The sequence below is a fragment of the Phacochoerus africanus genome, chromosome 11 (assembly GCF_016906955.1).
Source record: "Phacochoerus africanus isolate WHEZ1 chromosome 11, ROS_Pafr_v1, whole genome shotgun sequence".
Classification (NCBI taxonomy): domain Eukaryota; kingdom Metazoa; phylum Chordata; class Mammalia; order Artiodactyla; family Suidae; genus Phacochoerus; species Phacochoerus africanus.
Window position 1 is genome coordinate 40,973,686 of NC_062554.1, and position 13,543 is coordinate 40,987,228.

At 55.1% G+C, this 13,543-nt stretch overlaps 1 protein-coding gene across 12 annotated transcripts in view; it reads right to left on the bottom strand.

Annotated features, from left to right (window-relative positions):
• Nucleotides 1–13,248, bottom strand: part of TMPRSS5 (transmembrane serine protease 5) — a 34,276-nt gene extending 21,028 nt beyond the window's left edge. For 2 of the 12 annotated variants that reach the window (XM_047753532.1, XM_047753535.1), the window contains exons 1-12: nt 12,916–13,248; nt 10,579–10,735; nt 10,152–10,250; nt 9,317–9,439; nt 7,927–8,062; nt 7,482–7,595; nt 5,652–5,695; nt 4,881–5,074; nt 3,740–3,918; nt 2,141–2,337; nt 1,522–1,664; nt 1,163–1,315 (exon numbers count right to left, since the gene is read on the bottom strand). In XM_047753532.1, coding sequence (XP_047609488.1) covers nt 1,163–1,315; nt 1,522–1,664; nt 2,141–2,337; nt 3,740–3,918; nt 4,881–5,074; nt 5,652–5,695; nt 7,482–7,595; nt 7,927–8,062; nt 9,317–9,439; nt 10,152–10,250; nt 10,579–10,735; nt 12,916–12,918 — 1,542 coding nt within the window. In that variant the 5' untranslated portion in view covers nt 12,919–13,248. Of the gene's footprint in view, nt 1–6; nt 69–1,162; nt 1,316–1,521; nt 2,338–3,739; nt 3,919–4,880; nt 5,075–5,651; nt 5,696–7,481; nt 7,596–7,926; nt 8,063–9,316; nt 9,440–10,151; nt 10,251–10,578; nt 10,736–12,337; nt 12,476–12,915 lie in introns of those variants that run through there. The other 10 variants (XM_047753533.1, XM_047753537.1, XM_047753531.1 and 7 more) reach the window with 10 other exon arrangements.
• Nucleotides 13,249–13,543: the final 295 nt, after the last annotated feature.

Sequence of the window (13,543 nt, forward strand, 5' to 3'; positions counted from 1 at the left end):
AGACCCCAGGAAACATGTGGCTTGTACACAGTGAGCTGGAGAGAACAACAGGACTAGTGGAGGGAGTTCTGGGTGGGAAGAGAAAGGAGCTGGTCCACAGTGTGCCTTCACCCACCATTAGATGAGTAACCCACATTTTACTAAATCACTCAGCCACTTAGAACCTTCATGTTCACTTCTGTCAAATGGGGCTAAAATATCTGCTCCTCTAGGTTGTTTGCAAGGTTTGAACGAGAAGATAAGTGTCTTCTGTAAACTTTAAAGTTTATTATCTTCCACCTGCCCTGAGCCCAGCCTTGCAGAAAGGTTCTTCCCATTCCTCACACCCTGCATTTGTAAAGTTCTTTATACAAATCACATGTTTTTACACTTAGTCTCTTACTTGGCTCTCCCACCGAGTGGATGACGTGGAGGGGCTTGCCCAAAATCACACAGAAGGAATTCGCTGCTGAACCCATTACTGCTAAATGCTAAGCTCTCTCCCTATTGCAGGCAGGGCACAGCACCACCAGGCGTGAGCAATAGTCATAAATAAGCTCATAATAAAACCAGGCCAAAAAAAAAAAAAGGAGTTCCCATCATGGCTCAGTGGTTAACGAATCTGACTAGGAGCCATGAGATTGCAGGTTCAATCCCTGACCTCACCCAGTGGGTTGGGGATTCGGCGTTGCGGTGAGCTGTGGTGTAGGTTGCAGACACGCTCGGCTGTGGTGTAGGCCAGTGGCTACAGCTTGGATTAGACCCCTAGCCTGGGAATCTCCACATGCTGCGGGCGCAGCACTAGAAAAGACAGAAAGGCTAATAATAATAATAATAATAAAACCAGGGTTTTGACTCACTCTAAGCCTACCACTGGGCAGGCCTTACTGCATGTTATCAACACATATAAGGTAGCAAGGATGGTAACTAGGAAACTGAGGTTTACCAAGGTTGGGAATTTGCCAGAGGGTCACACAGGAAATGACAAATCTGAACTACAAATTCAGGCCCACGCTTCCCTAGCAAATGCTTAAATTGGTGGAATGGATTCAAGTTATAAGCATTTCTCCATCCTCCACTTTGGGAATATTCTCCAGCCCCAGCCGAGCCCAGCCCTAAGGGGGTCCCAGTTTCTGAGGGTTGGGTCCTTTACAAACAGTCTGCCCATTCGCCCTCCACTCACCTGCGCCGTGTCCTGGATCCAGTCCAGGAATTCAGCAACCTTGCTGTAGACGCCGGGGTGGTTGGGCTCCGCGCAGCCGTGGCCCCAGCTGACCACGCCCACCAGGCGCCAGGTATCCCCGTCCAGGCACACCAAGGGGCCCCCGCTATCCCCCTGAGCCATCAAGGACACAAGGAAAACAGGCAGTTAGTCCTTCCTGGTGCAGAGGCGCCAGACCTCCCGGGGCTAGAGAGCACCCTCCATCCCGGGCCGTCCTGCTTCCAGGATGCGTCCTGGCTTGCCTCGCCCCTCCTCAGTCCTCAGCGCGCTGCCCACTCCCTGGGCCCCCTGCTCCCCGCAGGCCCCGCCCACCCACGCACCTGGCAGGCATCGACCCTCCCATCCAGGTAGCCGGCACACAGCATGCGGGGCGTCAGGGCCCCGCTGTACACGCAAGAGCTGTTGCAGAGCTGGGTGCTGAGCAGGGGCACCACCGTGTCCTGGAGCGTGTCCGAACTGTGGGCTGGGGAGGCAGACGCAGCAATGGAGGGACACAGAGCCAGACCCCGGAAGGCAGAGCAGCAAGAAGGGTTCAAGGCCCCGGACGGAACCACGAAGACCCAAGGACGGGAGCCCAGGATGGGAGTCTCGGACTTTGGGCAAGGAGGTAGGAGTCTGACAGACTCCGGGGCTGGGAGGGAAGTGGGGTAGACCTCACACATACACCCCGATGCTGAGGCCCTGGCACTCCTGGGACCAGGGGAAGGGAAAGAAAGGGCCTGGGTTGAAGGGAAACACTGGGCTTTTTTCTCAGAAAGACCCAAGCCGGGGAGGCTGGGGCCCTGGGTCTGGCCAAGGGGGATGCCAGGGGAGAAGGGGACTGGCGGTGCCCTGTGGCCGGGGAGGAGGAGGTGGCGGTGGAGGTACCCCACTTTGGGGAAGGACCCCTCCCCCATCCCCACACCCCTTTGCAGCCAGGGCCCCAGGGGGTGGACTCACTGTGGCTGGGGTCAGTGTGGCCCCAGCCAGACACCCAGCACTGCGAGCCCCTCGGAAAAGCCTGCTCTTCGGTTGGCAGGCACACGGCGCCCACGGTGTCTGTGGAGAGGCAGTGGTCCTGGACCCCACTCAAGCTCGGGCTCCCTGCCCCCAAGTCCGGCCTCCTGTACAGCTGTAGGGGTCGGGCCCTGTACCACCTGGGGAGTCACCATTCACACAGGAGACAACAGTGGAAACTGCAGTGCGCTTGTGCCCTAGGCTGGGTGGGTACTTACAGTGCAGCCCCCACCAGGGACAGAGGGGGGATAGAAACGTCTAGGTGTTTGTACCTAACCTCTCCAATGAGGACCATTTTGGATTTTCCCAGGGGGTTTGGACCCTCGTTAGGGCATCGTTTCCAAAAGCGTGGGACCCATCCAGTCAGAGGAGCCCAAGCCTGATTTTAGGTAGTGCATAGACCTACCATTAGATAAACACCCCTTTGCTGGGAGAAAGTATTTCCTCTTGGGTTCTCTTTTAGCCCCTCTCCTGCATCAAGGCGAAAGAGTCAGTCTGATGCCACTCTGTGCCTTTCTCCCTGCACCCGTACCTGCTTCTAGCACAGAGAGAGCGGCCGGGAGCAGCAGCTCTGCAGAACACAGCGCCTCACTAGGACCTGAGCACTGGTTTACTCTCACTCTGCATTTTTGTGGTTATTATCTATTTACTATAAATTATATATAAATTATATGCTTCCCTTTAAATATATTTAAGTGAATTCAGAAGTATTAACTGTGGAACAACAGTGCAGAGAGCACCCACATATGATAGAATTTGTGAACAGCATATAGCAACAACGGTGTTTGCAAAATCCAAGGCTCCAAGTAACAACAGGATGGAGGAGTGCTCAGCGTGTGTGTATGTGTTGGGGGGTGTGGATGTGGTTGAGGGTGGGGGTGTAGGCATACTTATGTGAGCCTTGCACGAGTGTGGGTTGTGTGAGGGCATGCTCATGTGTGCGTGTGTGTCTGTAGGTGAGTGCGCCTGGCACGTGCATGTGGCAGAGCTGCCCTTTGAGGGAGGGCAGGTGCTGTGCAGGAGATGCCCTGGCCTGGGAACTGTTTGCCTCGTGAACTTGAAGAGTCACTTCCCTCCCTGAATATCAGGGTTTTATCTGCGTCCACCTGGCTTGTCAGGATGTGATGAAGATTGGGTGAAAGAATCCTGGGTCAAGTAACTCTTACTAACCATAACATGGTGCTAGTTATGAACTGTTATTCTATTAACTATATGGTTAACTATTAGCAACTGTAACCCAGCTGGGACCTGGCACCCCCCTGGGGATGGGGTGGAACAGCCAGTTGGCAGATGGAGCCCCGTGAAGCTCTTCCTGGGACCTTGAGGCAAATCCTGCCTGCAGCCCAGCTGTGAAACAGGGCCAGAACATTTGTCCCCAAAAGAGCCCGTGGGAGAGTCAGTGCAACCTCCAGTCTGGGCCATGCCAGAATCCACGACAGTCACCACGTGCCGTGAATGTCGTAAGGTTCACAACACGAGGGACTCTTAGCAACCAGCGTGGCTCTCACCCTCCCGGTGCCAGCTCTCCCACCACAGCCTCACCTGAGAAGTGGAGCGGGGTCCGGAGCTGCAGGAGGGCGAGGTCGTAGTCGTGATTCTGGGCGCTGTAGAGAGGGTGGGCAATGATCCGCTCCACCACGGCCCCCTGGTGTGGCCTGACTGTGCTGTGGCTGACCAGCCCCACGTGGACCCTCCAGCTGGACAGACGGGACAGCCTGAAACTGCACACAGGAGCCGTGCTGAGCCCGGGGGCCGAAGAGAGTGAATAAGGTGACAAAAGTGAGTTGGGGGGTGGAGGAAGCTGCCACCAGCCAGGTTATTAGTGACGGTGAGAGGGGAGGCCATTACCAGACTGCACGCTCCGAGAACCCAGGCCTCTTAGAATCCCCCCAGCAGCTGGCAAGACACTGGACATGCAATAGGTGCTTAATAAATGCTCAGGCACTGATGGATAGAGGAAGGAGACACCATGGGTCATGTGCAACAACCAGCCCTCTCCCCTGTGTAGCCCCCTTCAGGTGTTACAGTAAACACGGAAAGGCCTTGCGAGATGTGACTCTAAGCCGAGTCAGCACAGTTCCCATCAGTGTCATCTCCCCACTTCCTGGTGTCATCGTGGGGGAGGCGCTTCAGCTCTCCCAGCCTCGGTGCCCTCGGTGTCATAGGGGGTCACACTACCGCCCTGCCCCCCACCAAAGAAAAAGGCTGAACAGCACATTCATTCCTTGCAACCAGTATTTATTAAGCACCTACTATACTCTAGGACTGTTCTAGGCCCTGGGGACGAGGCAGGGGAAAAATCAACAAAGGGGTTCAGTACTAAACAAGCCTCTTCCCTGCTCTCCTGGAGCTTCCGGTCCAAGGGGAAGAAAGACATTAAACAAATAATTACAAGGAAAAGAATTTCATTACAGATTAATTGAGAAGCACGGAGTGCTGTGTGCGTGAAAGCATTTTAAAATAAAATCGGACAGATCTAAAGAGCCAACACTCATATTATTACTGCTCTTGGGCAGAGCAGTTCTTGGCACGCAACAGGGAGAAGCTCACAAAGACACCCGTGCCTGCCCGCAGCGCATGGGGGAGGCAGGCAGCTGGACAAGGACACTTAACACAGGACATCCTGGCGGCCAAGCAGAGAAGGCCCTGGAGGTGCCCTGCCCCGGTGCAGCCCCACACTTGCCTGTGCGTGCAGTGTGCCGCCGTCACCACCCAGCTCGGAGCCAGCACGGAGCCTCCGCACGTGTGCCGGGAGCCCAGGGCCACACTGGCCTGCCAGGGCCAGCGCCCAGGAGCCGCCGCCTGCCCGCCGACTATCCTGGAAGCCAGGGGCCTGGCCCCACACTCTGCAAGCAAACAAGCACCGGCGAGAGGGAGCTGTTGAGAAAGCGGCCGGCGGGAAGGTAGAACTGCTGGTTACCATCACTTGGCCCATCAGGTGGTGAGCTCGCTGAGAGTAGGGACTCTGCCTGCGTTCTCTGGGGGGCCCCAGGACCTAAGAAAATTCCTGGCCCCTGGGAGGGATCAAAGGCTGGTGTGTGCACGGACGCGTGGAAGGACAGAGGAAGAGAGGGTTAGATGACTCGGAAGACAAGTTAAAGGAACTCCACAGACTGTCTCCCATCTGGCCCCTGGTTCCCCACCCTCCTTAGTCTCCGGAAGCTGCTGGTCCACCTTTGGGGCGTTCCAAAAGAAGGGGGAGTGTCACAGGCCAGGGAGTGGGTGAAGCAAGGTCACGCGCCCAGCCCAGTGGCTGGTGGGGGATGTGACAGAGGCATAGGCAGGGCTCTGCCGAGGGCAGAATTGTGTCTGCAGGAAGGGGTCTAGCAGGCAAGTGGGCCAGGAACCCCACCCCAGGCCCAGCTGAACCTCCCAGTGGGCATTCCCACCCTTGGGGCACGAGGCAGACGCCCTCCTTCTACTGCCACCATCCCAGACCCCAGACAGGACTCACCAGAGCATTGGAGGGACACGATTTGCCCAGAAGTACAGCTGTCCCTGCAAAGCAGAGGTAGCTCTAGCAAGAAGCTGGCCCACCCCCTGCTGCACACCCACCCAAGAGCCTGGAGCCACAGGCATCTGCCTCCTGCCCCACCCAGCACCAGGCCCCTCCCTGTGGCAGGTCTCCCCAACAGTAGGCACTGGCTCACCAGGCTTCATGCTCCTTCAGGGTCAGTTTGGGCAGGGCCCAAAGTTACAAATAAACATTCATAGGTGTGAAAATTCAGCTATTCCCCCTAGTTCCCCCCCCCCCCTCCCCCGAGTAAATGTGTGCTCAGAGGAGTGGAGAAGCCAGGGGCGGGGGGTGGGGGTGAGAGGACCAGGTTTCTCGTCCCATGTCCCTGCCTCAGCCGACTCTGCTCTACCCCCAGCCCTTCACAAGGCCCTTCGTACTCAAATGCCTGCTCTCCTTGCTCCCCTCTTCTTTCTAACAACCTCAGCTCCTTTTGGACCTAAGTCCTCTGCTCTTTCTTCCCTCATCTCCAGCTCCCAGCAGCCCAGTGTCTGGAGCCTAAGTTTCTCCTAGTTGCCCAAACCCACAGCCCTCTGGCTCTCCTGGCTGAGCCCATCCCACCCTGACCTCCCTTTGCTCATCCAGGTGTCTGAGACCGGGTACCACATTCCCCTGATGGACCCTCAGGGACAGGAGCTGGACTGGAGGGAACTGAGGTTTGGACAGAACAGTGGTGTGGGGGTGAGAAGGCTTCAGAGCAGTGATGGGAGGATGCCCTGGCAGGGTGCCTGCTCAGCTTGCACCCACCCCAGGACTGGGAGGAGGATCCATCCCAGAGCCCTCTCTTTTCTGGAAGGTCTCCCAAGTTCCATGTAGTCAACCACCTCTCTCCTGAGATACCAGAATTATCCAAGTAAAATGTGCCAGGGGTGAGAAATGCCAGCTCCAAGCCATGTCTGTGACCTACACGGCAGCTCACGGCAACACCAGATCCTTCACCCACGGAGCAAGGCCAGGAATCAAACCTACATCCTCATGGATACCAGTCAGGTTTGTAACCTACTGAGCCACCACAGGAGCTCCCTTTTTTTCTTTTTCTGGCTGCCCTGTGGCATATAAGGTTCCCAGCCCAGGGATTAGATCTGAGCCATCGTTGTGACCTACACTGCAGTTTTAGCAATGCCAGATCTTTAAGCCACTGTGCCAGGCCAGGGATGGAACCTGCATCCCAGCACTCCCAAGACACACTGTTCCTGTTGTGCCACAGTGGGAACTCCAATCCTGCCATTCTTACAGGCGGCAAACAAGATGACATATGTGAAACCTTGGTGGAAAGAGAATCATGTCCATGGAGAGCAGACTTGTGGTTGCCAAGAGGGAGGGGGAGGGATGGGGAGGGACTGGGAATTTAGGGTTAATAGATGCAAACTATTGCCTTTGGAATGGATAAGCAATGGGATCCTGCTGTGTAGCACTGGGAACTATGTCTGTTCACTTGTGATGGAACATGATAATGTGAGAAAAAAGAATGTATACATGTGTGTGTGACAGGGTCACCTCACCATGCAGTAGAAAATTGAACACTGTAAACCAGCTATAGTGGAAAAAATTAAAATCATTATTAAAAAAATAAAAAATAAATTGTTTTAAACCTTGGTGGGCAGGGCTCCTGTGAGCCGAGTTAGTAGATTCTGGTGGGAAATGCTTCTCATTGTCATCCTGTCTCATACCCTCAGGGTCCTCGCCACCAGCCTGCCCTGATAGGAAGATTTTTGCTGGGTTGTTCAGCAGGAAGTGAGGGACATCCCTCAGCCTCCTGAGAAGCCCTACCTGGGCTGCCACACCTCCTCCAGGAGGCCTTCCAATCTAGGAGAGAGCTGAGCAAACTCCCTGGAGCCGTTGAGCCTGATGTCAGACAAGTTCACTGCCTTATGGTGAGTGAGTCTTGGCAGGAGAAGGGAACAGAACAGGAAGAAATTGGCTTTAAACTGCGGCGCAAGAGATGGGGTCAATCAAACCAGCATGTCAGAGATACAGGCATAGCGACCAAGCAAGGCTTTGACCATGACCTCTTCAGGGATTTATATTTATTAAAAAGCAGGGATGCTCAAAGAGAAACAGGCTGGGGCAGCATCGTGCCCAGAGGCCAGGAGATGACCACAATGACCTCTTGCCATTTCCTGAGTACTTTGATGGTGACAAGCAGATCGAGGTCGCCAGCGCCCCTCCTCCTGCCCACCAGCCCTCCCCAGGCCCCAGGTCTGGCCCCAGTTACCTGAGATGCCCCAGGCTCCGGCAGATCTGCACCCCCAGGGCAGCGCTCCAGCCTTCGTGACAGACCAGGAGCCAGTCTGGCCGGGCCCTCACCTGTACTTCCAGTAAGAATTCCTCTGGGTTTATCCTGAAAGATACTGAAACCGAGGCATGAAAGCCACACACCCCGCCTGCTGTAGGATGGAGGAGCAGTGCGGGCAGGGCAAGCCCAACCTGAAGAGGCCTTCATACTAGCATCTGAGTCGCTGGACGTCAGGCTCCTGTTGCCCAGCCTCTTCCAAAAAGAAAATAACCGCTCTTTGTGTTCCTTTTGAGCTTTGGGGGGGGGGACTTTTTTTTTTTTTTTTTTTGGCTGCCCCAGGGGTCTATGGAATTCCTCAGCCAGGTATTAGATCCAAGCCCCATCTGCAACAGCACTGTGCCAGGCTGGGGACCGAACCTGCGTCCTAGTGCTCCAGAGACGCTGCCAATCCCGTTGCACCACACTCCTAGTTTTGTGTTTTAACCAAGTGCTTTTAAACGTGCTCCATCACAAAGTGTCAGGCAGCCCTGTGGGGGGAGCATTCCAGTCCTCCCCACGCTGCAGAGGGCAGTAAGGCACAGAGGTGAGGTCACCTGTCCAAGGTCACAGGATCTGCAAGTGCTAGATCCTGGTCTTCGGATTTCTAGTCTTGTGACAATGCTAATGATGGTCCCCATTTATTGCGCATCTGCTTTTTCCAAACCCTGTGCTAAGCTCTTGAATATTAAGCTCTTACTATGCTTACAGCTTGGTGCAGTAAATACTTTTAGCTCCATTTCACAGAGAAGGAAACAGAAGCTCAAAAAAGCAACGTCCCCGAAGGCACACACAGCTAGAAAGGCAGGCTCCAAGCTGCACCTAACTAACTTCTGTAATGGATTCTAACCTCAGCTTTGGCAGCACCGTGTCTTCTGACCCCCTACACTTACCTGGAGCAGAGGGGCTGAGATTGGGGTCGGGGAGGGGGAGATGGTGTGGTGTGAGGTCCCCAGCCCTCGATGTGCTCTTTGCTGCTGGGCCAAGACCCCTGCGGATCACACACCAGCTCCCAGACACACCTGGCCCCTCCCGCCACCCTGCAGGCTCATTGCCCCACGTGGCAAGTCGCCATCACTCCTGCCAGCCTGGGTTCTCCACCACCCGCAGCTAGAGATCAAGACAGTCCCCAGAGTGCTGAAAGCCCTAACTCAGAGGTCAGCTCTTCAAAGCTGGACGGCAGCCCCCCCTCACACCGCAGGAGACAGTGGATGACAGCGAACGCCTGGCCCTTCGTACTGGTCCCCTCGCCCCCAGGAAGAAGAGACAGTCCCACAGCTCTGCAGGGCCCTGGCCAGGGTGGAAGTCTTGCTTCCTTGGGGGTGTCACCTACCTGTTCTGGGAAGTGAGGGATGCAGGGCTTCCTCATCACTGGCCTCGGAGCAGTTCCAAGTCATCTCCTCATCCTCCAGGGTCCCGGGGACAGGCTGAGAGGCAGCTGGCCACAGATACAGCACTGCAGAGGACAAAAACAGGAGAGGGTCTCAGAGAAGAGGCTGAGGAAGGAAGGGATTCCCGTAGGAGGATCAAGGAGCAGAACAAGAGAGTTGCGGCAGAAGGGGGCAGAGGCTGCCTCCTGGGGACTCCTCAGCACCACCCTGCCTTGGGCGGGTCCCCCCAGCACACAGAAGCGTGGAATCACACTCTCTCCGTCTCTGTGTCTGTCTCCCCTGCTGCCTGGGAACAACATCTGCAAAAAGTTTGACGAGGGCCCTGGGCCATCCATTTGAGCACATTTCTCATGGCAGGACTAAAACTTTTTTTTTTTTTTCTTTTTAGGACCACACTGAATCAGAGCTGCAACTGCCGGCCTATACCACAGCCACAGCCACACCAGATCCAAGCCACATCTGCAACCTATGCCACAGCTCATGGCAACACCGGATCCTAAACCCACTCAGCAAGACCAAGGATCAAACCTGCATCTTCATGGACACTGATCAGGTACTAAACCCACTGAGCCCAAACAGAAACCCCCAAAACAGTCTTCTTGATGTAGAGCCCAAGCCCCGCCTCCGGTACCCCCAGCCCACCTCCATTTGCTATCTGCTTAGAGTAGATGCAGAAGATGCTTGTTCTACCTGCCTTTAACACCTGCCAGTCTCTCCCCGCATCCCCAGATCCTGTCCTTTGCCCCTCCCCCATCCACTGAGGGTCCCAGCACTGACCTAGAAGCCAGGAGCCGATGCTCACACCAGCCAGCAGCCCTAGGGCTCCCAGCAACGCCCAGCCATGCCACCCGGTGCAGCAGCGCCCTGCCGAGGAGACTGTTGGGAAGGGCAGAGGAGTCTGGGGGCCCTGCCCCTACCTGCCAGCCACACTCCACCCCGAGGCACCCCTGGGGCCAGGAAGCCCCTGAGGGGCTGCACCTGCCCCCCTTCCCCTGCCCCTTTGTCCTGGGATGCGTGGGGGGCACAGCTCTGATCACTGGATCCCTCAGCACCCACTCAAGCCCCCATGTGGGAAACAGAGCAAAAGCAGGTCGGGGATAGAGAGTGAGACAGCCTCTCCCCCTCAGTCATTTAAGGCTGACCAGGAAGATCTGGGGAGAAGGAATCTGGGGGTATAGGAAGAGTGTCCCTTCACTGCCCGCACCCAGTCGTTCCCCTATGGCCCAGTCTGGCCTACTGGGTTGCTGCTGGGCCTCCGGGCTCTGTAGGGGGTCTTCTGGCTCTTCTCTGAAGATCCCAGATCCTGGACCCTCCTCTGCATACTGAGCCTCCACAGGGGCTGGGCCATCCAGCATCAGGCTCTGGGGAAAGAGCTGTCAGTCACTCACCACGGAGAGAAATCACCATCCACCACGAGTCCCTGTGGTGCACCCTCATTGCCACTTGGAAGCCTTTTTTCCTCTTGGGGTCTCCATGTGTGTTCCTGTCGACGCCCCTCAGGGGTCCCCACTCTCCAGGAGCCCCCCCTTACCCACCTTACTCTGACACAGCCAGTAAGTGTTAGAACAGGACGTGAGCCCAGACCGGGCCGACTCCAAAGCCCACACACTTCCCTGCCCCCTCCCCTTGCCTCCCACCAGCCTGGAGGGCATCGCTGTAAACCTTCACTATCCCGCCGCCTCGGATCCTAAGATCCCACCCTTCCTCATTCCCTCCTGTCTCAGAGGAAGAAATGCCCCTCCCCAAGAAACCATCCATTCATTCACCCAGTAAACAGTCTTTAGCCCAAGTGGCTAGGCCATGATGGAAGATATTGTAAGGAGCGCAAGATAAATGAACTTTGACCCCACCTCCACTGCCTCAAAGAATCTGCGTGTGAGTCCTGAAGACAAGGACATGTAAACAAAGCAGTACATGCTCAGTGACAGTTCAGTTTAGCTGCCACTGGACTAGGAGAGCTTACTTCTTGTTGGGGAGATCCAGAAAGGCGACCTGGAAGAGGCAGCCTCTGAGACAGGCCCTCACAGATGAATCGGGTTTGACCTGACAGGTGTGGACATTGGGGGTCCCAGGAAAAAGGTAGGGAGGAGGCAAAGGCATGGGGATAAGCAGGCATAGAGTGGGTGGGTCAGACATTTCCCTAAAGTTCATGTGCCATGAGGGGGAGTAATGGGAAATAAGATCTTGGCAAAAACACTGGACCAGCAGTTCAAAGATAGGTCTACAGCCTACTTCGTGAACTTGACAACTCATCAGCCCTCCAAACTTCAACTTTATCATTTATGAAATACGAGCAATAAACCCTTCTTCCCGATGAGTGGTCTCCCCTCTGGCCTCTTGTCCATTCCTTCTCCGAGCCAGAGCAATCTTTCTGACATACGAACAGGAGCAAGTTAACCCCATCTCTCAAGTATCCAATGAGCTTTGCCACCTCCAGGATAAACCCAAAACTCCATGGCAGGGCTCAGAGCATCCTCTGTGCTCTCACCCCTCCTCTCCTCTCCATCCTCACCTGCCAGCACGAACTCCTCCGCAGCAGAGCCCAGGGTGATACCAACACACGTGCCCATCCTTGCTTCGTACCTTCACACCCTCTCACACCATGGGAGACGTGGCACCTGCTGTCCCCTTCCCCACACACTGACTCCTGTGACCCTTCAAGACTCAGCTGAAATGTCATTTTTCCAGGGAGCTTTCTTCAACCCATATGGCACAGAGTGTAACCCCATATTATGCTCATTTATTTCTCTCTCGCTCCCTCCTCTCTGGTCTAGGCATCACAGGATCTAGCTCAAGGCCTAGCAAAAAGTGGGAATTCAGTTCATGCACATTGAATAAAAGGAAGGAAGGGAAGACGGGAGGGAGGGAGGAAGAAACTAAATAAGTTTATGCGATTAAAAGGGCTTTATAAAGCACAACACGAGTAGCAAGTATAAGAATATTACTAAGAAATATGTACACACTATGGCTCCTTTCTTCAGTGAATTTCTGGTCCAGCAGGGTAGAAAGAGCCCTTAAAGTTAGTGTTACTATCATCTCCCTTCCCGGTCAGCACAGCTTGATGCAGAGATAACTCAGGGACCGCTCAGCTCTTCTTCCTGTCTCGGTATCAAGGGAGCCTGGCTTGAAGTTCAGCCTGTGAACAATCTGGCCTCACCCCAGGTCCTGCCCGACTTCAACACTCACCAGTCCAAGCTCGTGTGTGGCAGCCTGGGAAAATGGTCTTTCATGATATACAGGACTCCTTGGTCCTCCTCCTTTTGAGGAGGAGTTGTCCACGTAATAATGATTTGCTAAGCACTGTCTGCAGCCCAAGCATCTGGCCAGGTATGTGGGGGACAAGGGAGGGATGTAGGAGTCCGCCCCCGGGGAAAACAAACCCAGGAGATTGGCCACAAGGACCCCCTCTAGGACCCAGATCCTGCACCAGAGCTGCCAGAGGAGGCTCTTTCCCAAAGCCTAGAATCCCAAGGGTGGGGTCGGGGTGGGGGTTGAAAGAGAGAGAGGCCAGATTAGGGATGGCACAGAGTTGTAGCCTTACCATATGGGTCAGTGGCACCGATGTATAGCCTCAAGGTCTGCTAGGCAGCACTCTGCCCTTGATCTTGGATCAGCATTGATTAAATAGCCGGACCAGCTTGGTTGAAGTATAAGGTCTCCCCAGTTTACACATGGCTCCTCCCTTTATCGCCCTACACACACACACACACACACAGACACACACACACACACACACACAGACACACACACACACACGCCGGAGAGACAATGAACTCTGCTCAGAAACCATGAATAGACCCCTTGTTGCTAGAAAGGGGACCAAAGGCTAGGCAAGGGCTGGGCAGCCTCAGCCCCTCCCATTAGCTCACTGGAAGCTTAGAAACAGAGAAAAAGGTTACGAGGAGGAGGGGAAGCCAACAACTGTTGCTTAGCAACCAGGTCCCTTGTGCCAAAAAGTGTGCCCCATGCATGCTAGCACAGTGCCCCCTTCCTGCTGACAGGGCTGCATTCAAGAAACTGATATTAGCATTTGTTGAAATGTTGCTCAGTCCTCTGGATTAGATCTCCCCTTTGTGTGGGTTGGCTCTCCCAGCAGTCTGGGGCTGTCACCATCCTAGAATGGGGTTGATGAGGAGGAGGGATCTTTGTCACCTCCCTCCTTGGGCTGC